Raw genomic sequence first — 26183 nt, forward strand, 5'->3', positions numbered from 1 at the left:
ACACACACGCGCACGCACACACGCCGTGACGTCACGCGATGATGAGGGCCTCAGCACCATCTGTCTGTCAGACAATAGCGGCTCGTGCTTCTGTGTGTCCGCGACATCACCAGCGATATTAACGATAATACCGCATCAGAGCGACACGGGACTCGACTCACAGGTCAGATCACAGTCACTATTTCTGCTTCGTAAATGTCATGTATTTGTAATACTAGCGCTTTTTGCCGTTGCGGGTGGCGGTTGCTATGGGCAGGAGACCTGTTGCTATGGAGCGCGCGCTATCAATACAGCGTTGTCTTTGTCTGCAGACAATAAACATGAAAATCTGCATGATGCAGCGATGCATGCGAGTCTGCTCAAGGCCTTCTCTTTCATACACTGGAAAAAAGATTTTTGAAGGTGTAAATAAATAAAAAATGGACAAAGGCTGCCACTGAGACGGTACTCTTTCAAAAGGAACATCTCTGTATTTTATTTACCCTTAAACCCTGCATTTGAGCATCTTAAAGGTACATAATAGTTCCTTTTGAAAGGATACCATCCCAGTGACAGCTTTTCTCAGAGTGAAAGACTGAGTGTGTTTAACAAGAAAACACTAGCCATTTCTGAGGAATGAAAGAATAAAACTGAAATGTCAGGTGTGTTTGAGAGAGTTTGTGAGCTGTGAGAGTCCAGATGTCTCCGGATCATCCCACATTATCCTGCTGGTTAGGGAACAGTGTTCATGTTGTCATGATGTGTGTCAGTCTGGATCGGTTTAAGCGCCCGATGTGAACCCAGAGATGAAATGAAGGAGAAGATGACCGATGAGACGAGAAGAATTAAAACACAACCTGCTGAGCTGCAGAGAAACTAGTTATTCTGAACTAGACATGAACACATACTCACGGCACTACAGATACTCCAGTTTGATCATAATAACACAGAAAAAGCTTTGATTAATAAAGCACTGCAGATCAGTCTCTGAATAGATCAAGAATACCATACACTGTATATACATTTGCTTCTATACTAAAGTATTTTTTCTTTGATTGCAAATTTTTTAATTATGATGCATCTACAGGATTTCCATACTTCTATACATCTTTGCTCGTTTGTTGAATTGTTAAATATTTGATGAATACTTTCAGCTACTAATATGAGTGTAATGCTCGACACATTTGGCAGTATTTGCGTCCATCTCTCATATTTTCCTCTCAGATTCAGTGGAGAGCAGCAGATGAGTCACTAACTAGCTGCAGTAGAGTAGTTTAGTCAGTTATTGGCCATCTGTGGGCTGTTTGTCCGTCGCAGCAGGCGTCAGTCTCTCTGAAGCGACTTTCACACAAGAATCTGAATCTGGAGAAACTGCCAAACAGAAGATCAGCACAATGTGTGTGTGTGTGTGTGTGTCTCACGTGCCACGCTGATAATTGGCTTCAGACTGCTGTAAGACGGATGAGACGCTCGCTCACCTTAACAAACTCAGACAATAGGGAAAGAGGTCTGCACAGGTGAAAGCGGTTGTCTTAGTCTGGTTAACTGCATACAGTGAATATATGCAAGACCCAGAGGTTTTATTGTCTGTCTTGATTTTACACTTTTAAGGTCATTGCACACAGAGTCTGAAATTTTCACATGCGTTTTTCCGTATTCCTCATCCTTTCCTATCAAAATGCATGCTACAGATGCGAAAACGCCGAAAATCAAACCTGATCTGAATTTTTTTTTTATGACGGATGACAGTTTCGGAGGCAGTGTGTAAACGGGATTGACATAACGTGAGGTCGTATTTATTTTTTAACATGCTAAAATGTCTGACTCGGTGTGCAATGACCTTTACTGTAAGCAGTTTAGTGTGCTTTCAGCGGGTAACAGATGTTTTTAAACAGGAACCAAATTCCTGTTAAATACTCAAACTTCAGATCATGTACAACATGATTCGAATATTTGTAAAATGAATAGAAAATATTTGCAGTACAGAAAAGGGAAAATAAAAATGAAAGTATTAAAGAGAAGCAGTAAATATTTACATACATTACTATTCAAAATTATTTTGAAATGCTTTTGAAATGAGTCTCTTCTCAACAAGGCTGCATTTATTGGATCAAAAATACACTAGAAATTGTGAAATATTATTACAATGAAAATAGCTGTCTTCTATGTGAATATCTGTTCAAATGTCATTTCTGCAATCAAATCTGCATTTTCAGCATCATTACTCCAGTGTCCATCAGAAAACATTTACTGCTCAAGAAACATTTCTGATTATTATCAATGTTCAGTATTTTTGTGGAAACTGATACATTTTATTTCTCATGATTCACAGATGAATAGAAAGTTCAAAAGAATAGCATTTATTTGAAATAGAAATCTTTTGGGACATTATAAATGTCTTCATCCTTGATGAATAAAAGTATTTCACTGAATGACCCCAATCTTTTGAACAGTAGTGTTTGATACTCATCAGTGTGAGTTTCATGCTGCGCAGAATGATTGTGTTTCTGAGACGAGCGACAGAAACCAGCACAATATTTTCAGTGTGAAACGCAGGATTTCTAGTGCTTTTGGTCGGTTACGTATTCTATTTTTTGTCACACAGTGAAGAAACAGTTCGTCTGATTAGTTGACGTAGAAGTGTGTCACAAGTCTATTAATCACTGCAAACTATTCCTTCAAACAAAGAGCTCCGTTTTCCTGAAGATTGTGCAATTTCAAGCGATTATGATCCTGAGCTGTGAGCGACTCGGTTTGAGCTCATTGGAGCTGGAGGAGGTTCATGGAGCAGCAGCAATAGTTGATTTTGGAGATTTTTCTGTTTAGTTTGACTCTGAAAGTACTGGTTTTAGGCTGGAAACAGATAGTTTTGATTGCCTAAACCAGTTTATCTTGAGGTTCATCAGTGCTTAGTTGAAGTTTGGGAAGTCAAGCTAGTTAAAAAGCGAGATATTCCCCCACATCTCGTCCTCTGTTTCCCGTGTCGTGGCATTGGTCCGCTCTTCCTGTCGCAGGATGCTGGGCTGTGCTGATGTTCCTGTGCGAAGCGTTCTGGCTCTGATGTGTTTACACGCTCAGGAGCTCACAGGCGCTCGACGCGGTCAGCTGCGGATTCCTGCCCTCCGCAGGACCAGTGGCAGCAAGAACCAGAGCAGGATGCCGTGGGGAAGAAACGCAGGTCAGTCGCGGCTGCTGGGCAAAACGGCTGGACACGCTCCTGTCAGGTATGAGCGACGGACGACACGAGGCACTGGACGCAGGACTGGGCGATACAGCAAAAAAAACAAATAAAAAGCTGAATAAATAATCTTTCCATTGATGTATGGTTTGTTATGATAGGACAATATTTGTCTGAGATACAACTATTAGAAAATCTGGAATCTGAGGGAGCAAAAAAATCTAAATATTGAGAAAATCTCCTTTAAAGTTGTTCAAATGAAGTTCTTAGCAATGCATATTACTAATCAGAAATGAAGTTTTGATATATTTACGGTAGGAAATGTACTAAATATCTTCATGGAACATGATCTTAATATCCTAATGATGTTTGTCATAAAAGAGAAATGTATAATTTTGATCCATACAATGTATTGTTGGCTATTGCTACAAATATACCTGTGCTACTCATGACTGCTTTTGTGCAAACACTACGATTTAGATTTTTTTACAATGAACTAGTCGACTGAAAAACATAACAATATGATTCTTTATTAAGCATCTGGTTAAAGAAAGTTCTGTTCCAAGTGCAGCACTTGGATGTAAATGTAAAACAAATTCACTTGTTATATATCTTTACAGAAAAGATGTATGAAATATGAAGGTCTTAAACATGTTATGTTCAGAAATAATGTAAAATAAGACAAATATTTCATTGATAAAATATAGACATTCAGTTTTAGAAGTCAACTCAAAAATCAAAAAACAGCAGTTGTCTATTATTCAGAGTAAATGCTTTGTAAAAATGTTATGCAAGCATGCAATTTTAATTGAATTATCATTGGTGTATTGACAATGTGTCTAATTTTAAAATTTGCTAATATTTTTATTCAAAACTGTGATTCCTCGATTAAAAAAAAAAAAAATGAAATTGTGACAAAACATTACATTCAAATGAATCAGTAAAATCTGAAAAAAAGCCCTAACTAAACACCAGTCCACTAGTTAACCTGATTATCACACTGTTCTTAAAGTCAAGTTACTAACATGTGGCTAAATCTGAACTTAATCTCCAAGTTTGGTTTTGGAAACAAACGCTACAGAAATGATGTAAGAATAGTAAGACTGTGGATCAAACGCTGCTTCACTCATTTTCTTGCATAACCAGTAAACCTGATTTACGGTTCACATTACTTAACTGTTGAACTCTTTAAACTATAAGAAGCTTTCCAAGTGCAATCTGGATTATGACTGAAAGCAAGACGCTGTCAGTGAGTCTGAAGCAGATTAGAGGCGCTCTGTCTGTCGAGACACAGAGACGTGTTTGTGCTGCTGAGGAGAAACTAAAGCTATAATGATGCTGCTTTAGATGCTCAGATGTTTCCAAATAGTGCAGCTTTTCCAATCACAAGCTACTGTACTTTTACAACGTGTTACAGAGCTATTTTGTGGCTTTTCTCATGTTGCAATAATACAATTATATTTGAAAACATCTTAATATTTTAAGATAATCAGAACCAGCACTGTGCGAAGCCATGCAATGTCTTTATGTGGACCGAATAATTTGAATGAATTTAATGTTTCATATAAATGCATTGGTTTATGAATTGACTGGGTGATTCACAGATTCATTTGCTGCACATTGTCTTTGTACTAAAATATTTTAGTGTGTTAGTATGTCATTGTGTTATATATAGTCTTTTGTGTTTAGTGTAAATATATCAGCCGCAATGTTGCACTGTAAAACATGATAAGTTAAGAATACCCAAAACATTTGAGGAAACAAACTCAAGTTAGTAGAGCTTAACATTTTTATGACAAGTAGGGCATAATGTAATTTCTACATTTATTTTCCTTGTCTGATGCAAAGCATGCTGGAAACTAGAAAACGCAATCATTTTAAGTTCACCTTACTACAACAACATTTTGAGTTTACAGAACTTATTTCAATCAAGTCCAATGAAATTTCATTATTTGAGTGAAATTAACTCAATTCTTTTAATTCATTTCACTGTTCGGTTTTATAGTGTGACTGTAGTCCAGATGGTATTTTTTGTGCTGTGATTGTAAAAATAAATATGATTAAGAACATAATGTCTATAATGCATGAAGTAGCAATAGAAATGTTTTAGATTAGGTTGTATTGGAGCCGACTGCCTTTATCTTGACTGTAGTTTAATTGTTCGGAGTAGTTTGTATATAATGGTAGTGTAACCTTTAGCGTTCATTCTGTGCTTTTGTTCTCTTGCTCTATAAAAGTCAGCTTATTGTAGTTTGTGTCGTATGAACAACAATGAATCTCAACATGTGGAGGTGTGTGTGTCTGTGGGGGGGGTTCAGGGTTAAAAATAAGCTGACCGTTCTTCCGGCATCAGGACCTGAAGCAAAAAGCAAGCCTGAATGTCTTCGTTCCATCAGCAGAAGAGCAGAGAGCTTGATCTAGATTACTCAAACTGTGTTGTGTGTGTATTCAATGTCTGATGTGTTTGTAGCATTTCTCTAGTTTTAATGCTCATTTAATCACTGTGGAGCGAGAACTAGCAGCTGAGATTGAACAGAACAATGAAATGTGTATCTGCGTCATTCAGTTTCCTGTTAGCGTTAGCCAGGAGATTCTTTAAGCGCTCTATTGATAGATTTAATGAGTGATGACAGACCTGCGTCCGCATTAAAGACACAAGTATGCCTGTGCAAATATAAGGAAGATGTTAACGATGATGACAACAAGCAGAACTTCATGAGATCTGAGTACATTCGTAAATATTGTCAAAGTGTAGAGGTCAGAGGACAGGAATGGACTAATGATTTGCATCTTTTGTTCATCAGTATTTCTGATTTACATTTATGCAGATGTTTTTAGCCAAAGTGGCTTGCATTGCATTCAAAATGCACATTTTATCAGATCCTGCTTTCCCTGGGAATCGAACCCATTACCCTGGTGTTGCCAGCCCCGTGATAGTAATGCTGTATGTGTTTATGCATGAGTAAAAAAGTGTTTATTTTTTGGCACTGCACTGTTTGGTGAATTAAAATTTTTTTAATGGTAAATATTGCATCACTCAGTTTATATCAGCTCCCAAATAATGCATGAATAGCAGTTATAAAAGAATTATAAATACAGTTTTAGATTGTATATCAGAGATTTCAGTATGTTACTTATCGGTTTCATTCAGAAATGTCTACACATTCTGCTCATTCTGTGTCAGTTTATGATATATCTTGGCTAATATGATGATGTTTTTCTGCTTATATGACTGTAGTGTTCTCAGCTCTGTTGAACACTTTTAAATCATTTCAATTTGCAGATTTCCATACATTTAAATCTTTAGAAATCTGTACAATAAAAATGTTAAGTGTTAGAAAATGCAACTGGTTGTTGGCAAATAAATGCTGTTAAAGCAGTGTGCTTGGAGAAAGGAGTGAAATGATCTGAGATCCAAACACCTGCTTGATCTGACAGCAGATCTTCACCTGTTCTGACCCTGAACGTCTTGAGCTGCTGATGCTCTTCATGCTGCCTGATCTTTATTATTAAAGGGATAGTTCACCCAAAAATGAAAATACTATCATTAATTTCTCACCCTCATGTCGTTCCAAACCCGTAAGACCTCCGTTCATCTTCAGAACACACATTAAGATATTTTTGATGAACTCCGAGAGCTCTCTGGTCCTCCATAGACAGCAAGGATCCTGACACGATCAAGGCTCAGAAACGTAGCAAGGACATCGTTAAAATAATCCATGTGACATCAGTGGTTCAACCGTAATTTTATGAAGAAAAGAGAATACGTTTTGTGCGCAGAGAAAACAATTATAATGCCTTTATCTCTTTAAGGCCTTTGTTTTGACGAGTCACATGTAGGTTATAGGTTAAAGATTATTTTCATCTCATCTATTTATGGTTTTGTTTATGTGTCAGGTTATGAATGGCATGTAGAGTGTGTTAATGAGCAGCAGGGTGTGCCCTAGATGGGCAGGGTCAGGTGTTAGTGATGTGGTGTTGCTGGTTTTTTCCCTCAGGCACGCACACACACACACACACACACACATACACACACACACGCATAGGCACGTACTCTCAGATACAAGTACTGCAGCAGAGCAGTGAGCAACAGATGAGAAGAAGTGATCTGAAGACACATCCATGTGCATCTTCCGTTTGATGGACATTTTTACACTCAGAACTGGAAAAGAAAATCTGTTGGAGAAAGATGTGACGAGCAAATATGTATCAAAGGAATAATGTCAATATTCAAACAGAAGAGGAGTATTATTCATCTGCATTGATTAAGCAGCAGGACTGTAAGGGAGAATGTATTGTATGGACATAAAACCGCATTTGGTTCGATCTAAACCCGTCCTGCACAGGAGTCTGTGTCGACCGAGACGCTTCCTTCTCCAACAACACTCAACCAGACAAACACAAACCAAAACTCAGACGATTACCAGGTACAGTCCTGACTAAACCGCCTCTGAGACCGAGAACACGGTTTACTGTGAATATTCTCATATGTGTGATAGATCTGAGCTGAAAGAGACTGTAACCGATGATTTTAATAATATCTCTGCACAACTCCTCTCAGATCAAAACATCATGCTACAAAAATGTGATGCTTTTCTTCAGTGTCTTTGTTTTCCAGTGTAAATATCTGCCAATGGAGTCAGAAAACAAACTTGTTTTCCCCTTGAATTAAGTAGATTTTTATGACTCCATATACACCTCAGTCAGGACTGAAGTACAGTGTGTTTAATGGATGTTTAACACATACTGATGGAACGTCTTTCTGAAAATAACTTCCATTACGCAAAAACTCCATTAAACAGTATTTAAAGTTGAAAATTCCACGATCCCTTGCAATCTATTGGCATCTGTTTGTTAATAAACATCAATTTTGATACATTTCTCAGAAACACTTCTTTATCTTCTGTCATTTTGCATCTCCAGTAAATGTATCTTGATTTAAGAATGTTTAGATGTTAGTACTGGAAAACAAGACGATTAATTAGCCAGTAATCTGATTTCAGCTTCTGCTAATTAGCCTGTTAACAGAAGTGGCTGTTCTCAGTTGTGATACGGATTATCTTTGGCTGAATGGCCTAAATCACATCAGTCGGTAGATGACTTAAAGAACATCAGATTTGCTTCTACAGATGTTGTTTTGTATATCTGACATTAGTTCAGCATGATGAGAGTTTGACGCTGCTGGAATCGACAGCCAGTTTCAGTATTGATTTAATCAGCGCAGTTCAACAGAAACCGGTTTTACCAGCCGCCCTTCACTGATGTCCACTTAGTAGCTGTCTCCAGAAACTCATTAGCATGTCACAGAAATTACACTTGCGGGCCGTGCCCTCCCCCAAACGCGTTACTGTGCCCCACCACTTTCCATCCTGCCTCCTCTTTGCTGAACGCGATCGATTTTGAAAGCGAAAGTACCGATAAAACAGCGCACATAACATAGTGGGATGTAGTGGGAACTGGGAAGTCATGGACTCGTAATCCAAAGGTGGTGGGTTCGAGTCTCGGGCCGGCGGGGATTGTAGGTGGGGGGAGTGAATGTCCAGCGCTCTCTCCACCCTCAATACCACGACTGAGGTGCCCTTGAGCAAGACACCGAACCCCCAACTGCTCCCCGGGCGCCGCAGCATAAATGCTGCCCACTGCTCCGTGTGTGTGTTCACGGTGTGTGTGTGTTCACTGCTGTGTGTGTGTGTGTTCACGGTGTGTGTGTGTTCACTGCTGTGTGTGTGTGTGCACGTTGGATGGGTTAAATGCAGAGCACGAATTCCGAGTATGGGTCACTATACTTGGCTGAATGTCACTTCACTTCACTAGTGCCACCAAACCCACCCCCCCCCCGGTTGAGACACAGAGACACAGATCGTCCGATCTTCCTTTCCACACCCCCGCCGGCTCTGTCTAAAGGTCTTTGCACAGTTCAAAATTTGAGTCTGAAGTTTTCACGTTAAAAAATAAATACGACCTCACGTTGTCAATCAGGTGCATTTACATGGACCCTAATAATCCGATCGTAATAGGACTAGAAGCACAATCGGAATAAAAAAGTCACATGTAAACACGTCAATCGGATTGAATTGGCCAGATCTGATTAATATTGATCGGATTGTAAGGGGTGGTTTGTTCCTTTTGTAATCCGAACGAGAGGACATGTAAACACTAGATCGGATTGAAAACCGAAACTAGAAGGAACTACGCATGTGCAGTGACGTAAAAATAGCGTTATGACGTGCGGAACGAGCTGCTCTTCCTGGTGAATAAAGTGCCATAAATGAGTGTCCACTTTCACTCCGCGTCTGGGAAGGGGCATATTTACTGCTTTCTAAAGTAGATAAATATCAAGTGTGCTTTTTAAAATAATATGCAGCAACAGCGGTAAACTCTGTATATTCATGCAGTGTGAGCATCTCAAAAGATTCAATCCGATCAGAAGCTTGTGACATATAAACCCGATCACTTTATTTAGCGCTCATGTAAACACTACATTCGGATTCGTCAATCAGAATGAATTCATTCCGATCGAAGCAAAAAGTGTCCATGTAAACGTAGCTATTGCCTCCGAAACATTTGTCCGTCGTAAAAAATTCTGATCGGGTGCAATTTTCATATCCGTAGCAAGCATTTTGATAGGAAAGGATGACGAATACAAAAAAAATTGATATGAAAATTTTGTACTCAGTGTGCAAGGACCTTAATACGAATTCAGAATCCTTTTTTCTTTTGAACAACCCATTTTCAAGATTTTATCCAATCCGATGGCCAAAATCCGATCAGATTACTTTTGAACAACTGACCCCTGACGCTCAGCCTTCATCCAGTATGAACCTCCAGACTGATGCTTCTTCCATCATCCTCATCTTCTTCCTCGTCCTGTGCGTTTCAGGGACTGCAGCCTCATCGCGATGAATGTTGAGTCCTGGGCGGACTCACCTGACCTCCCGACCCCGCAGCAGCCCGACAGGTTGTGCCTGGAGTCCTTCTGGAGTGAAGTGGAGACCATACGGAGCAACTCGGAGCCAGACAGCAGCAGACGAGATTCCCGACAGTCCGAAGGTGAGGCCGAGACCAGGCCTGTGCAATTAATCAAAATACAGTTTCAATTTAGATTAGGGATGGGCAATATGGGCTTAAAAATATATCACGATAATTTCTGGTATTTATTGTGATAACGATATCAATGACGATAATTCAGTGTATCCTGTTTCTTTAGAGAAAACTATTATCTTTCCTATTTTTAACCTTAAATAGTGTGTTGTGAGTATTACGGAGTACACACGTAATGTAATGACTGTTTAATTGATACTGGAAGTCGGAGGGCGCTCTTGCACAGAATCTCCACATATGCATTGCAGAAGTAATAGCACTGATGACGCTTCATGAAATCCCTAATATGGGCAAAGGTATCGCTGAATAAAATGCACAACGGAAATAGAGAAATTTTAACTGAGGAAACTTGAAGACAATAAACATACGATTGCACAAAATATATGGTTTATCTGTGTTCTTCAAACAATCTTGGGTATTTTTTATAAGGAAAGTATGTTTATAATGCAATGCTAATCGACATAGCCTTTATCACTGTATATAATACTATCATTCTGTAATACGAAACCACGTCTGGTCACAAAAAGTTATTTCAAACACTCAACAATGTTAAGTTAATTTGGAGAAAAAGCATGTCAATAAATGATATCTTCGTTGGACAACAGGTTCGTAAACAGGCTCATACACATGCAAAACTGTATTGCACATGTGCTACTGTCGTATATATTTATTCAGACCCATTTTTGTGCACTGTACAGCCCCGACCAAACCAGTTCCAGATTGTAGAAGGAGCTGCTTGTTTAGCGATAAACTCCTCCTCAATTTCACATCCACCTTCTGCGATGTCGCTCCGCACTGTCGCACATTGAAATATGTCAACAACTAGACTTTATCGTTATTATCACGGGAAGACTAATTCTTATCATGGGGAGAATTTTTACTGGTATATCGCAAACTATAAGATATCACCCATCCCTAATTTGGATTTCGGCCTCCGACGATTATAAAAATACAATAATCGAGAGAGAACGATTATAGCTACCCTTTCCAGCGGTGCACTGCTCCTCCAAAAAAAAACAATTTCACATGCAAATCAGTAAAATCATGTGAGTTTTGCAAAATGGGACGTGCTTGATTTATTAAAATTTATTTGATTTTTTTCATGTTTTTAAAAGCGTACTATAAAGTCAACTTTTAGCTCCTAAATGGTCAAATACATGCAAAAATGTGTCAAAATGCAGTGCTTAGTAATTCTCTAAAATGGGTCTCTAAAATGTAGATGTCATAGCAACCTCATTTACGTAAAATATGTATTTGATATATATCACTATCTTTAAATTAAAGTTTTGGTCATGGCCCACTCATAATTGCATTAAATAATCATGATTACAATATTGACCAAAATAAGCGTGAGCATCACACCGTCTCAATTTATTTAAATCCACATAAAATCCAAAATTTACAAGGACATCTGTAATGTTTATGTTCCTGTGTGTGTGTGTCAGACGGCGAGCAGGAGGAGCTCTGGCTGCAGGATGCTGGTTTGTCTCCGCTGGTAACAGGTGAAGAAGAGGACGTCGATAAAGCCGTTCTATTGTCGACTCTCACTAAGACTCAAGCAGCTGCGGTTCAAAGACGCATCGACTCGTATACGTCCTCGCTGCGCAAGAGGAACAAAACGCCACCGCGACACGTCAGAGACGTCTTCGCTTCCCCCATTGCTCAGGTAACAGCACCCCTGTGTGTGTGTGTGTGTGTGTGTTCATAATGATATTTGATTTTGGATCCACCAACACATTAAGGGGCCGTTCACACAGAACATGTTTTTCCATTCCAAATCATGGTTTTCCATTGTATTTCTATGTAAACGTGCTAGACAGATGTGTTTGACCATTGTGCTTGAGACGTATGTCTTGCAGTGTCTTGCACATGATACAGCATTCACAAATGAGGCACTTTTTTCCCAATTCCGCTGACCAAATGTCGCATTTTCCAATGCAAAAACACCATTCTGTTTTGCATCATTTGAGCCTTTATAACAGCTGTGACTTTCAAGTTGCATTTGTATTTGAACAGGACTAAAATCATATTAATTAGAATATCATAAGGAATCTGATTTTCCAATGTCATCTTCATTATATTTTGAAAACATGTTCACATCAATAAAATTACATTTTAGGGGCCGTTCATACATAATGCATTTTTGCATTTCATTGTATTACATGCACTTGATGGAAATCTGAGACCACCGTGCTCATGTCTTGTCTTTCACAGCGTCTCACACATTATATGCCATTCTAACAACACTGAGTTGCAGTTTTTCAACTTTTAAAAACGTGTCTCATGGTTTTGTTTATTATCATTCCACAGAACCTGCATAATGCACATCCCATGTTTTTAAACACAAAAATGTGTTCTGTGTGAATGGTCCCTGTTTTTAGCATCTTAAAGGGATACGCCACCCCAAAATGAAAATTTTGTCATTAATCACTCCCATGTTGTTCCAAACCTGTAAAAGCTTTGTTCGTCCTCGGAACACAATTTAAGATATTTTGGATGAAGACCAGGAGGCTTGTGACTGTCCCATTGACTGCCAAGTAAATTATATTGTCAAGGCACAGAAAAGTATTAAAAACATCGTCAAAATAGTCCATCTGCCATCAGTGGTTCAATCTGAATTTTATGAAGCGATGAGAATACTTTTTGTACGCAAAGAAAATAAAAATAATGACATTTATTCAACAATTCGTCTCCTCTCTGTCTCTCTGTGTCAGCGTAGCGCCATTTTGGAGAGCATCCGATGAACACAAAGTGCATACACTATTCTCTGTCATCAGTAACGCATGGATACATATTGTACATTTATTTACACTGATTTGAACAGAGAGGAGACGAATTGTTGAATAAATGTCATTATTTTTATTTTCTTTGCGTACAAAAAGTATTCTCATCGCTTCATAAAATTCATATTGAACCACTGATGGCAGATGGACTATTTTGACTATGTTTTTAATACTTTTCTGTGCCTTGACAATATAATTTGTACGGTGTTTCTGGTTGTATAATGACAGAAGGACAGCATGTGAGTGGAGGAACAGTCAGTCGTGGCATTTGTAAAGGCCTGTATGTGCTCGTGCTCCACAGCACACAATACACACTCGCATCATGTCAGATCATATCAGTGCATCTGAATAAAGGCTTGACTTCTGTTCATCACAAACACAGATAACACATCTCCTGAATGTGTGTGTGTGCGCATTTTTGTAACACATGAGGACATACATTTGTATAATGGCACAGGTATTACAAGGTGAAGGTGACTTTTCAGGACATTGCCCCATGTCCCCACTTTTCAAAACGCTTATAAATCATACAGAGTGAGGTTTTTTGGGGGGAAAGCAGAGATGCACAGTCTCCTGTGAGGGCTAAGTTTAGGTGTAGGGTTGGTGTAGGGCAATAGCACACACAGTTTGTTCAGTATAAAAACCATTACACCTATGGAGAGTCCCCATAAACCACAAAAACCAACGTGTGTGTGTGTGTCTAACTAACTGTTTTCTATTCAGTCAGCAGTTCCTGAGACACACAACAGCGAACCTGATGCACACAGAAACATGGAGAGTGTGACAAAGACACAACGATCAGGTACAAACACACACACTGTCTCGTTTCTATTGACTGAGAAGCTAATAGGATTATCTAATGAGATAATAAGAACCCTGGTAACCAACCACAACACTCCAGCTGTTTTGCAGAGACACTTTGATTATTTTTGAGGATCTCATTAGAAGGAAACCCAATGTAAGATGTAATGTTGGCATGAAACACTACAGCAGTGGTTCCCAATCCTGGTCCTGCAGAACCCCCAACACTGCATGTTTTTGATGTTTCTCTTATCTGACAAACATGATTGAGGTTTTGGAGTCTTTACTAGCTGATGAGTTAAATCAGGTGTGTTTGATTAGGGAGACATCTAAAATGTACAGTGTTAGGGGTTCTCCTTGATCAGGATTGGGAACCAATGCACTACAGCATCGTCATCCTAACGGTTCATTATTCTGTTTATTATTCAGTGATATTTTCAGCTGCAGATCTTCACCTGTCACATCTATTAATATAAGAGCATATGTGTGTTTAATAACATTCAAATGCTTCAGATTCAGAGAGATGAGCAGTGATTATACATGAACTCAGCGCTCATGAATGCAGCACGTGCCCTTTGAACACAAGATGCAATTTCCTGCCTTTTCACATGGAAATCGTATTCAAATGGATCAGATAGCAAACGCTTCCCGGAAACAGCCACTATGTGTGTGTGTGTGCATGTGTAGCTGTCAGTGGTCCGGAGACTCAAGGGCTGCAGATGGACGAGATCTTTATCACAGACGTGGCATATTGTGAACAAGCGGCCATCTTACTGAAACAAGCCAAACTACCACAGAACAACAGCAGCCATTGCAGGAGAGACGACGGAGCACTGCCGGTGAGATGCACTGTCAAATCATAGCAACACACTAAAAACACCATAGCAACCCCATAACAAAACGCACTGTCCGTCTGTCTACAGTTACACACCATAGCAACACACTAAAAAAACATAGCAACCGCATAACAACACTCGCTGTCCGTCTGTGTACAGTTACACACCAAAGCAACACACTAAAAAAACATAGCAACCGCATAACAACACTCGCTGTCCGTCTGTGTACAGTTACACACCAAAGCAACACACTAAAAAAACATAGCAACCGCATAACAACACTCGCTGTCCGTCTGTGTACAGTTACACACCATAGCAACACACTAAAAAAATATAGCAACCGCATAACAACACTCGCTGTCCGTCTGTCTACAGTTACACACCAAAGCAACACACTAAAAAAACATAGCAACCGCATAACAACACTCGCTGTCCGTCTGTCTACAGTTACACACCAAAGCAACACACTAAAAAAACATAGCAACCGCATAACAACACTCGCTGTCCGTCTGTGTACAGTTACACACCATAGCAACACACTAAAAAAATATAGCAACCGCATAACAACACTCGCTGTCCGTCTGTCTACAGTTACACACCAAAGCAACACACTAAAAAAACATAGCAACCGCATAACAACACTCGCTGTCCGTCTGTGTACAGTTACACACCAAAGCAACACACTAAAAAAACATAGCAACCGCATAACAACACTCGCTGTCCGTCTGTGTACAGTTACACACCATAGCAACACACTAAAAAAATATAGCAACCGCATAACAACACTCGCTGTCCGTCTGTGTACAGTTACACACCAAAGCAACACACTAAAAAAACATAGCAACCGCATAACAACACTCGCTGTCCGTCTGTGTACAGTTACACACCATAGCAACACACTAAAAAACCATAGCAACCGCATAACAACACTCGCTGTCCGTCTGTGTACAGTTACACACCAAAGCAACACACTAAAAAAACATAGCAACCGCATAACAACACTCGCTGTCCGTCTGTGTACAGTTACACACCAAAGCAACACACTAAAAAAACATAGCAACCGCATAACAACACTCGCTGTCCGTCTGTGTACAGTTACACACCATAGCAACACACTAAAAAAACATAGCAACCGCATAACAACACTCGCTGTCCGTCTGTGTACAGTTACACACCATAGCAACACACTAAAAAAATATAGCAACCGCATAACAAAACTCGCTGTCTGCCTAGTTGTCTTTTTGCAGTTATTGGCAGATGCTCATAATCTCAGTATGGCTAAATAATAATAATGATAATAAAATCAAACCAGTGAACAGAGAGGTGTGTGTATGCCGTCTCACCTCCTTCTTTTCCCGCCTCGCTCTCTCCGTCTGTAGCGGGTCATCTGTCCGCAGTGCCGGCTGGGAGTGACGCGGGTGCTGGATCTTTCCCAGCAGGACCTGAAGAAGGTTCGTCAGCTGGCTCTGATTGACATGACGGCCCTCTGCGACCTGCTGGGGCTCGAGGTCAAACGACACAAAACCTGCAAACGGAAAATCCCTGGTGAGGTTCCAGTCATGTGACCACACTCATTCAGATCTGTGTGACCAATAATAAGAATCCTGTCAAATGTCTTCCTGTTTGTCAGAGAGCTGTTTGTTTGGCGTTCCTCTCGCCTCATTGGTGGAGAGCGATCAGAAGATCAAACCCAACACTCAGATCCCACTCTTCCTCCAAACAGTACGTCATGACATCATTTCCTTTTGCACCAATGTATTACGTCCAACCTGTTATTATAATACTACTTTGAAGTCAGCATGAAATGTAAAGGTAACACTTCACTTAAAGCCTTTGTATCTAATGCATTACAAATGTAGTTTTAATGCATCAATTATACTTTGTAATGCTGGTTATAATGCATTGTACTATCTCATTAATAATTGTAACCACAGTTATAATACATTATAATACTCGTATAGTTTATTATTACACCTTTACGTAATACAATGCATCAAATCACATGACAAACCAACCTTCAAGTATTATAATGCATTTTAACCAACTATTTATGGAAGATATATTGCATTACAACTAACATTACTAATTGCTTTATAATGCACTATACATAAAGGCTTTCAGTAAAGTGTTACCAATGTCAATTTACTTTATTTATTTGATCTAATTGTAAGCAATTCATCCGTACATTTGTTTCATTTTTATTTTATACATTTTGACGGCACGTTTAACCAAAATGTCATAACTGGATCTTCCAGTGAAAAGGACTTTCCAAACATTTGGTGATTTTAAACTCCGCCCCTGCAAGCTCACATTCAGATCCGCCTCCTTTTTTAGAGCCACGCCCACACTTCAACATCCAATCAACAACTGATGCACAGAACCAAGCCCCGCCCTACATTTTTTCCTTTTTGATAATCCGTTTTGGATGTACGTCACAATACAGAAGAAAAGATTTGTTTCCGTTTCATCAACTCAAACTAAACTCTTGGGTGTTTTGTACATGATTGTTTTTTTGTTTCTGTTTCAGCTTCTGTCGTTTCTGGAGAAGAAGGGTCTCGATTCTGAAGGAATTCTGCGGGTTCCAGGGTCTCAGTCCAGAATCAAAGTAACATAAAACATTATAATCAAATAACTACTAAAAGTGCTTTGGTAGTACCATGATATCCATTAAAGTAGCATCTGACACCATAAGGGCTGATTTAATGTGGAACAATGCAAGGTCTGGAGACATATTTAAAGTAGCACTTATTTCATGTTTTTAGAACACTGTTTCATGCGTGAGACACTATAAAAGACTCAAATGCAACAGTGAAACACGCCTGTCCAGCACTTGTTTACATAGAAAAACAACAGAAAAGTAGAGCTGTGGAGAAACGTGTTCTGTACGAATGCACGCTTACTGTACCATGGTACCACCACAGTATTTTTATGCATCACATATGAATAAGCGCTGTGTGAGTGTGTTTCGGCTCACGGACGCTGTGTTGGTCGTAGGTGCTGCAGCAGAAGCTGGAGAACTCGTTTTACAGCGGTTCGTTCAGCTGGGACGAGGTCAGTCCTAATGACGCCGCCGCTCTGCTCAAGAAGTTCATCCGTGAACTCCCGGCACCGCTGCTGACCGCAGAACACCTCAACACCTTCAGCGCCGTCAGAGGTGTGTGAGGCACAACAGCAGGTCTCACTGAGGTCCTGTATGTCGTATAGTGTGTAGAAGTGTTGTGAATCTACATCACAGTAGCTTCACCAGAATACTCACTTGATTTGGTCTCTGATCTTATACACTGCTGGCAAAATGATTAGAACACAAGTATTTCCAGCAGCTAAAAAATGTTTTTAAGTCAGTTATTTCTATCTTTTGCTGGAGTGTGTCAGTAGGAAATATCAGTTTACATTTCCAAACATTCATTTGGCCATTCATTCTAAATAATACAGATTTTTGTTTCAAGAAACCTGTGCAAAAAGGGCAAAAGCTGCTTTAAACACAAAGGATGCTCACAGCAAATGTTGATTTAATTTAGTTAATAGAAGTTACTTGATAAAGAAAATCTATTTATGATATTATTTTTGACAGCATCCTCATTTTACAGCATTTTTACACAAGTGCCTAAAACTTTTAAGAGTACTGTAGCTTTGCAGGTAGCTTTCTTGAAACAAAAATCTGTATTATTTAGAATTAATGGCCAATTGAATGTTTGGAAATGTAAACTGATATTTTCTACTGACACACTACAGCAACAGATAGAACTAACGGACTTAAAACCATTTTTAGCTGCTGAAAATACTAATGTTCTAATTATTTTGGCCAGCAGTGTATATGATCTTGGTACTGTATGATAATGTTGTATTTTGTGTCATTGGTTTCTTATAGACTGAAGAGTCTTTTTGAGGAAGAATCATGTTTAAATTGTTTTGTACAGATATTGCAGACCTGAAACAAAAGCTGCACATGTTGAATCTTCTTGTGCTGCTGCTGCCAGAACCCAACAGAAACACACTGAAGGTATAAACCACACACACACACACACACACATACACATATATGCCTGCCTACATGTGTCATAGACGTGACTCATCAGCAGCGTTACATAAGAGAAATTAATTAACACACTGAACATTTGCTGTATGTGTGTGAGTGTGTGTGCGTGTGAGTATGTGTGTGACTGTGTGTGGGTGTGCGTGTGTGTGGGTGTGTGTATGGGTGCGTATGTGTGTGTGTGTGTGCGTGTGTGTGTGTGTGTGTGTGTGAGTGAGTGTATGTATGTGCGTGTGTGTGTGTGTTAGTATGTGTGTGAGTGAGTGAGTGAGTGTGTGTAGCTGAAGGTCTTGAGTTTCACTCAAGCATAACGCAACTAACAGTCAGCCGTTTATATAACCGTGTCTCTGTGTTGAAGTGCTGCTTTTGATGAATGTTAAAAGTCACATGAAACGCTCTTTACAACCCAATTCACTTCAAGGGATTATTCAGCCAGAGATCATCATTCTGTCATCATTTACTCACCCTCACGTCACTCTCTTCTGTGGAACACGGAAGGAGATATTTTGAAGAACGCTGGGAACCAAACATTGACCTCCACTGTGCCAACAACAAACACGGAGACATTTCTCAAAATATCCTCTTTTGTGTTGCACAGAAGAAAGAAAGTGTTTATGAATGAAACAAGAAGAGAATCAGATCTAATCTGTGAGGAGTTGATTGCATTATGAAGAAAAAGTTTTGGGGGGAATAATGTGATTTCTAGTGAGTTATACAGTGATATTTTGAGTTCAGAGCATTGGATGAGTTCAGTGTTTACGTTTGTAGTACGGTTCTCTTGGTTCTTTTGGTCCAGACTAAAAAGGAAATTTTCAGATCTTTCACAGATTTTTTTACCTGCATTTTAAATTACGCATTGTATTTTGTGTTCAGGTTACAGGGTTACAACGGATAATGTCCTGGGAAAATTACTAGCATCTTTTCCATTTTTCTAGATATTTTTCATACAGTGTACTAACTGATTATCAATCGCAGGAACAAGCTACTAGCAAGATGAAAAATTATTCAATTATTATTGTTAAATTGAACAATTGCAAATAGCTGCTAACTTAATTCATGAGATGTGTTATGCTAGGCATCTTTGGTTTCCTTTTTTTTAATAACTTATATAGAAAATGTGTGCCTTTTTATCGTTTGAGTCACAAATACATATAAAAAATATAGCTCAATTTGTTGCTAGGTGCTTTTACAAAAAACTAAGTAAACTAACTAACTAAATGCTAAGTTGGCAACACTGACCCCTTGAGTGGTAGTACTTATATACTATGCTTGAGTGAAGTGTGATCATCTCGACCAATCACGTGAATGAATGCAAGCGGAGTCGCTCTACCTCAGGGGAGGTAGAATAATAATTAATCATTGATTACTAATTTGAATCAGTATTTTATAACGAAAACAATACCTTAAAATGGAAAAGAAGCAGGCTTTTTTGATCACATTATTTTAAACCTGTAAACTCCTGGAAATTCCACGGATCTGGTGAGAGAGTTCAAACTGTAAGTTAAAAACAAGGCTAATGCAGAGAAAACACGGCTGATTTCATCAGAGATTGCGGAGAGAACAGTGACTTGCGTCCAGATGTCAGTAAATTATTATTTTCAGCGTGTATTTGGCTTAAAAGCAAGAGTGTTTTATAATGAATGACTGAAGGCGTTTAGGTTTAGTGATTCTGAATATATCCATATCCAGTCAGGTCAAGGCAGGAGGTTTAGTGGTCTTTGGTGTCACCCTGTGGTCCTGTTTGGTATCGCAGCTTTACTTGTGCTAATTTGTATTGAAAACTTTGATTTAAATATTGATTGGCACTATACATAGATTGTGAATTATTAAAAAGTACTTGTTTATTTAATAAATAAATAAATGGGGGACTTCTTTTTTCCACTTCAAGCACTGCCTAAAATCAAGGCGAGATTAAAACCAAACAATAGCTATGTTTCCATCACCCTCTTTTTATGCGCATTTTGAAGTATCATATCAGAAACGAGTGACGGAAAATGCCAAATTTGACTTGGGTGAAAAAGGCTTAATGCGAATAATGGGAGATGGAAATGCATTTTGCAAATAAATTCCGCATGAGCGTTCAAAAAAAGTCATGTGACTTTGCACTATAGGACGGCATAAGCTGACTAACCAGCAGACTGATTTTGTTTCACAGCATCTGAAATGTTGTTATGGTCATTCTGAAGTGTCCAAGCAAAGTCTGTCGTCAAAGTATTTCTGTATAATTGCCTCCCGGAGCAGTCTAGCACACCTGTTACCAAACAGCTGACATTCACCTCTGAAAGCAAGACTGCATTTGTTGTGTTTCGTCTGCTCAATCAAAGCGCAAGTAACTTTATTATATTTTAGAATTATTATATTCAGTGGCTTCTGCTACTTTTCTTAGTGATATTTCATAATGAGTCCTCTGCACAATCCGACTTTGTTGCAACCTAGAATTAAACTGCTGTTTTGGTCTGGCCGGAGGAGAACAGCGCACTGTTTCCCTGTTTAATACTGTAAAGCTGCTTGGACACAGTCTGCATTGTAAACAGTGCTGTATAAATAACGCTGACTTGACTATTTAGTGCCAGTTTATCAGGAAGTGACCATTTTGTTCTCTCCGACTCATTGAATGGAAACGGTGCTTATTCGCAAATGTTTTATGTGATATTCCAGGAAACCCAGCCACTGTGTTGAAGTGTGAATGCATGTTTCTCCAGGCGCTGCTGGAGTTCCTCAGTAAGGTGGTCTTGAGTGAGCGACGTAACCGCATGAACCTGTGGGCCGTCTCCACCATCATGGCTCCAAACCTCTTCCTGCACAAAGCTGTTCCCAGTAAACTAGCAGTGGACGGTCCAGAGAAGGGTCAGGCGGAGCGGGCGGCCGACATCATGAGACTCCTCATCCGCTACCAGGACCTGCTGTGGACGGTAAAGATCTGAAGAAACTCGCTTCATCCCAAAGTGTTCAAGAGTGTCTGATCTGCTCTTCTGCAGGGGGCGTAATACAGAAAGTTTCTTATCTTAGGTCTTAACTTTAAAGGATAGTTCACCCAAACAAATTAAAATTCTGTCATTAATTACTTGCCCTCATGACGTTCCAAATCTGTAAGACCTTCGTTCATCTTCGGAAGATATTTTTGAAGTCCGAGAGCTCTCTGGTCCTCCATAGACAGCAAGGATCCTGACACGATCAAGGCTCAGAAACGTAGTAAGGACATCGTTAAAATAATCCATGTGACATCAGTGGTTCAACCGTAATTTTACAAAGATAAGAGAATACTTTTTGTGCGCAGAGAAAATTAAAATAACGACTTTATTCAACAATTCGTCTCCTCCGCGTCACCCTATAGTGCCATTTTTGGACAGTATCACATCCATAAACAACGTATGCAACATATGTACGCGGATATGTTGTTTACATTCAGATCAAAGCGTAAACAATGTAATCAGCATATCTGCTGATTTAAATGTAAGATTTAAGCATTTTTTTAGGAGGTTTCTGTAATACCTTCCTATCTGTGGTTAAGATAAGATAACGCACTTAGGAAATGCTGTTTTGTAATAGCTTTTGTCCTAAATGTGAATTACCATGGTTCCCAAACAGATTTTAAAGTAAGGATCTTTCTGTAATACGCCCCCAGGTTCCTAACTTCCTGTTGAGTCAGGTGAGGAAGCTTAACGAGAACAACAGCCGTCGTTATCAGTTCTACGACAAACGCATCAAGCACCTGCTCAGGAAGATCCACACGGACAGCAGAGACAAACCAGACAAGAACTCCAGCGAGGTGAGCGAGAAGCTCCAGATGATGCAGAGCGTTGAGTTCCGTCCAAACTGTCTGTCTCTTTAGATTAGTTTTTTATAATTGCTAGGACACATTTCTCAATACTAAAGTCACTTTTTCAAAACTCTCGTCTTCACACAGTTCTCCTAACCGTCTTTCATCTTAAATCAGCAGTTCATTTCACATTCAGACTTCACTAAAACTACCAAAACACTAACGTCTCAAATCATGTCATTCTTCCATAACACTAGCAAAGGTTTTCAGCAAACAAACACACTTTATCACTCATAACACAACAACCTAAAAACATTGCAATCTTTTTCAACTGCTTACACACATTTTCAAAACTTTGCCTTTTTTTTTTCAAGAATTGCACACAAAATCCAAAATGCCTCACATCTCTTGCAAAATGAAGCGCTGCATTCAGAATATCACAAACACATCTCACAAGCAAACTTCTGCAAACACCTTTGCCATGATATTAATTCCTGATAGATTTGTGTGCTTCAGAGAGAATTGTGTTGTGTTTTGCAAAAAGTGTTTTATGAAATTGAAAACTGAGTCAGTTCAGCCACAGACACTGATGTTGTGCTCGCTGTCAGAAGAGTTCTGAAAAAGTGACTTCAGGATTGAGAAATGTGTCCTAGCAATCGTAAAAAATCGTTAAATGAGTAAATGCTAATGAAGATGGAATTAGGAAGGAAAGAGAGATGGACGACAGATCACGAGCATGAGAGGATAAGGAGATGATCCCTTTAGAGGCTTTAGTCTCAGGAACAGAGATCACGAGACACGCTTACAGGACCTGACAGAACACACCAAGTGCACAAAAGCTCATACTCAACTACTCAACCCACACACACACACACACACACACACACAGAGACACACACACACACACACACACACAACTAGAGACCGTAATGTCCATAATATCTCTAATGAATCTAGAAACAAAATCATTGTCTAAGTCAGACACTAATGGTGGACAGGAACCTGAAGACGTTTTGCGTTAAGAATTTTTTTTTAAACCCATTTTAATTCAAATTTAATTTTTTTTAAAGAAAATGTAACAAACTTACTCTGTAACATTTTCATGGCAGTTACATCACAAATTCTCATTCTCCTAAAATAAGCTTCATTTACTTATTTTATAATATAATATTTTTTAATTAAATATATCTATAATCACAGTATATAATAAGAATATATTCATTTTCTTGTTTATTTTTTGTTTAATTTTGAGGTGAAATGTGGCTTGAATTTCACACATTTTCACACATCATAAATGTGTGAAATTTATTTATCAATAAATTTATCATTTATTGATAAATTATTTTCTTCTCTATTTTGTGTGTGTGTGTGTGTGTGTGTGTGTGTGTGTGTGTGTGTGTGTGTGTGTGATCAGCAGTGTCGTACTGTAAAGATCCAGCTGGGTGACGTGAGTTTCTCGATGGAGTTTCGTCTCACTATTAATTCTCGTGCATCAGACCTGATGTCACAGTTTTATAAAGAACTACACGCCTCTGACAACAGCAGGGGACTCCTGAAACGGTATGAACACACACACACAAATACAATACCTATAATGAAAAAATCATTTGATGATTATTATTTTCCCACTCACACAGAAATGGTTCAACAACCTACCCGGACTGTGCCATCTATGAAGTGGGTGGAAATATTGGTAAGATATTTATTTATATATATATATATGTGTGTGTGTGTGTGTGTGTGTGTGTGTGTGTGTGTGTGTGTGTGTGTGTGTGTATTTTTTTATTCACAAATGAGACAAAGCAAGATACAAACAATGGTGATTATAGTTAACTAAAACCATTTTTAAAAATCCATTACTTGAAATAAAACAAATGTTAACTGAAATAAAAAAGATGCCAAAGAAATTTGATGTACTAAAATAACTAACTCAAATAGAAATTAAGAACTATATAGACATATTTTTACAAAAAAACAACTAAAACTTTAAAATGAAAACGAAAAATACAAAAATAAAAACTAATTCAAAAAAACTCATTGATACTAAAATAACACTGATGTAAACTTCCATATCAGAAATCAGTAGAACATATATAGCAACATAAATATATGAAATGAAAAGACTTGCATATGGATGAGGAATAAATCCCTCTGTTTATTTAAGTTGTTTAGTTTCATCTGATCGCCAAACAGTTTCCAAATAGAACAGCATTTACACTATCAACAAGAAAGCAATCCTACATATTTAGATTATAATCTATATTATACGTGTTACATGTAAATGTGATATTTTGATTGCCTAAATCTTGTTTTCTGGCTCAGGTGAACATTGTTTGGATCCAGAGACTCATTTGTTCGACCTGTACAACAACAACCCCGGCGGCGAGTGGTTCATCAAACTGAGATCGTCCAGCAGGGGGCAGTAGAGACACACCAGATCTCCACAGGAGACCTTTGACCCCTGAGGAGAGCCAGAGCATCTGTGAAGGAGTTAAAGCACTGGTCTGAACACTGAGATTCGTCTGACACCGCGCCATCAATGATGTTATGAAGCTGGACTTCTGCATTGCGTTTGGACTCTTTTGATGTTGTGTTGTGCTGGTTTGATGCTGAGGCCGCTTGAGATTGTTGGATTATTTATTAAGCGGCAGAGCATCGCTGTGTTTGTGGATGTGGTGAATGAATGTCCGAGGTGTTGTGTTGTACAGATCTGGTGCCTCGCAGTATTAAACACATGACTCCGTGTGAGTCTGGAGCGTCACTGGACACTCAGATAAACACGCTCTCTCTCTCTTCTGTCGTTTGATCCAAATTATTACCTTCAGTACTACTTTTAAATATGTTATTGTACAATACTGAAGCACTTCCAAGCCTTTTGACATCAGTTTGTCTCTGATAGAGTTTGTATTTCTTTGACTCTAACTTAATGTTTAAGACACATTCAGATAGTATTGTGCATCACACACACACACACACACACACTCATTTGTCATTCCAGCAGCTCATATAGTCGTGCCAGAGTTGTGCGAGTGTTAGTGAGATCATGCTGTGTAATAGTGTATAACATCCATCACACACTGTCAGTCTCATCCTGCTACACACACACACACTCATACAGACACACACACACACACACAGACATACACACACACAGAGAGTTTATCGTCAGCTTTGAGAACATTGTTTGAGTCGTTTTGCTAATGTTCATCTGACAGTGTCATAATGAAGATGATGTGAAACTCACATTAAAGCCACATGGCGTCTCTCTGCGCACTTCAGAAATATTTCTAGTCTGATGATTAATTATTGTTCTGAACAAAGCAATCTACAAACAAGAGTTTTGCATTTCCTAAAGATGCAGGACTCCAGACAGGAAGAAACTAACATGTATGCCAAAATAATGTTCTAAGAACATTTCACTAATGTTCCCATTATGTTAGAAAACATCACGTTCTCTGAACGCTCAAAACATCCAGTTTTTTAATGTTTTACAAACGTTTTTTCTTGGTTATGCGTATGTTAAAGGAACATTCCATTGTATCATTTTGCAAACATTATGGGAACGTTACTTTGTTCTCTGAACGTTCTGAAACAGGTCGTTACATTTAAAAAAAACATCCAACTAAAATGTTCCATGAACAATGTATTTAATGTTTTTGTATCCACACAACTTTGAATGTTCTATTAACATTACAGAAGAGAACCTTGCCAG

General features: G+C 38.8%; 1 protein-coding gene across 6 annotated transcripts; it reads left to right on the plus strand.

Annotated features, from left to right (window-relative positions):
- Positions 1–26183, plus strand: LOC306845033 (rho GTPase-activating protein 40-like). 6 transcript variants are annotated; one of them, XM_079377547.1, is made up of 15 exons: positions 1–163; positions 10038–10207; positions 11704–11924; positions 13765–13843; positions 14530–14681; positions 16058–16223; positions 16309–16400; positions 17206–17283; positions 17673–17832; positions 18596–18678; positions 21414–21623; positions 22337–22480; positions 23886–24031; positions 24109–24164; positions 24794–26183. In XM_079377547.1, exons 2-15 carry the CDS (start codon positions 10057–10059, stop codon positions 24895–24897), a joined length of 1842 nt encoding a protein of 613 aa, XP_079233673.1. In that variant the 5' UTR covers positions 1–163; positions 10038–10056; the 3' UTR covers positions 24898–26183. The 6 variants fall into 6 exon arrangements, with proteins under 6 accessions (XP_079233673.1, XP_079233674.1, XP_079233669.1 ...); XM_079377548.1 differs by having other exon boundaries at positions 34–163; positions 23889–24031; XM_079377543.1 differs by lacking the exon at positions 1–163 and adding an exon at positions 3039–3203 and having other exon boundaries at positions 23889–24031.

Source organism: Barbus barbus (assembly GCF_936440315.1).
Source record: "Barbus barbus genome assembly, chromosome: 25".
Taxonomy (NCBI): domain Eukaryota; kingdom Metazoa; phylum Chordata; class Actinopteri; order Cypriniformes; family Cyprinidae; genus Barbus; species Barbus barbus.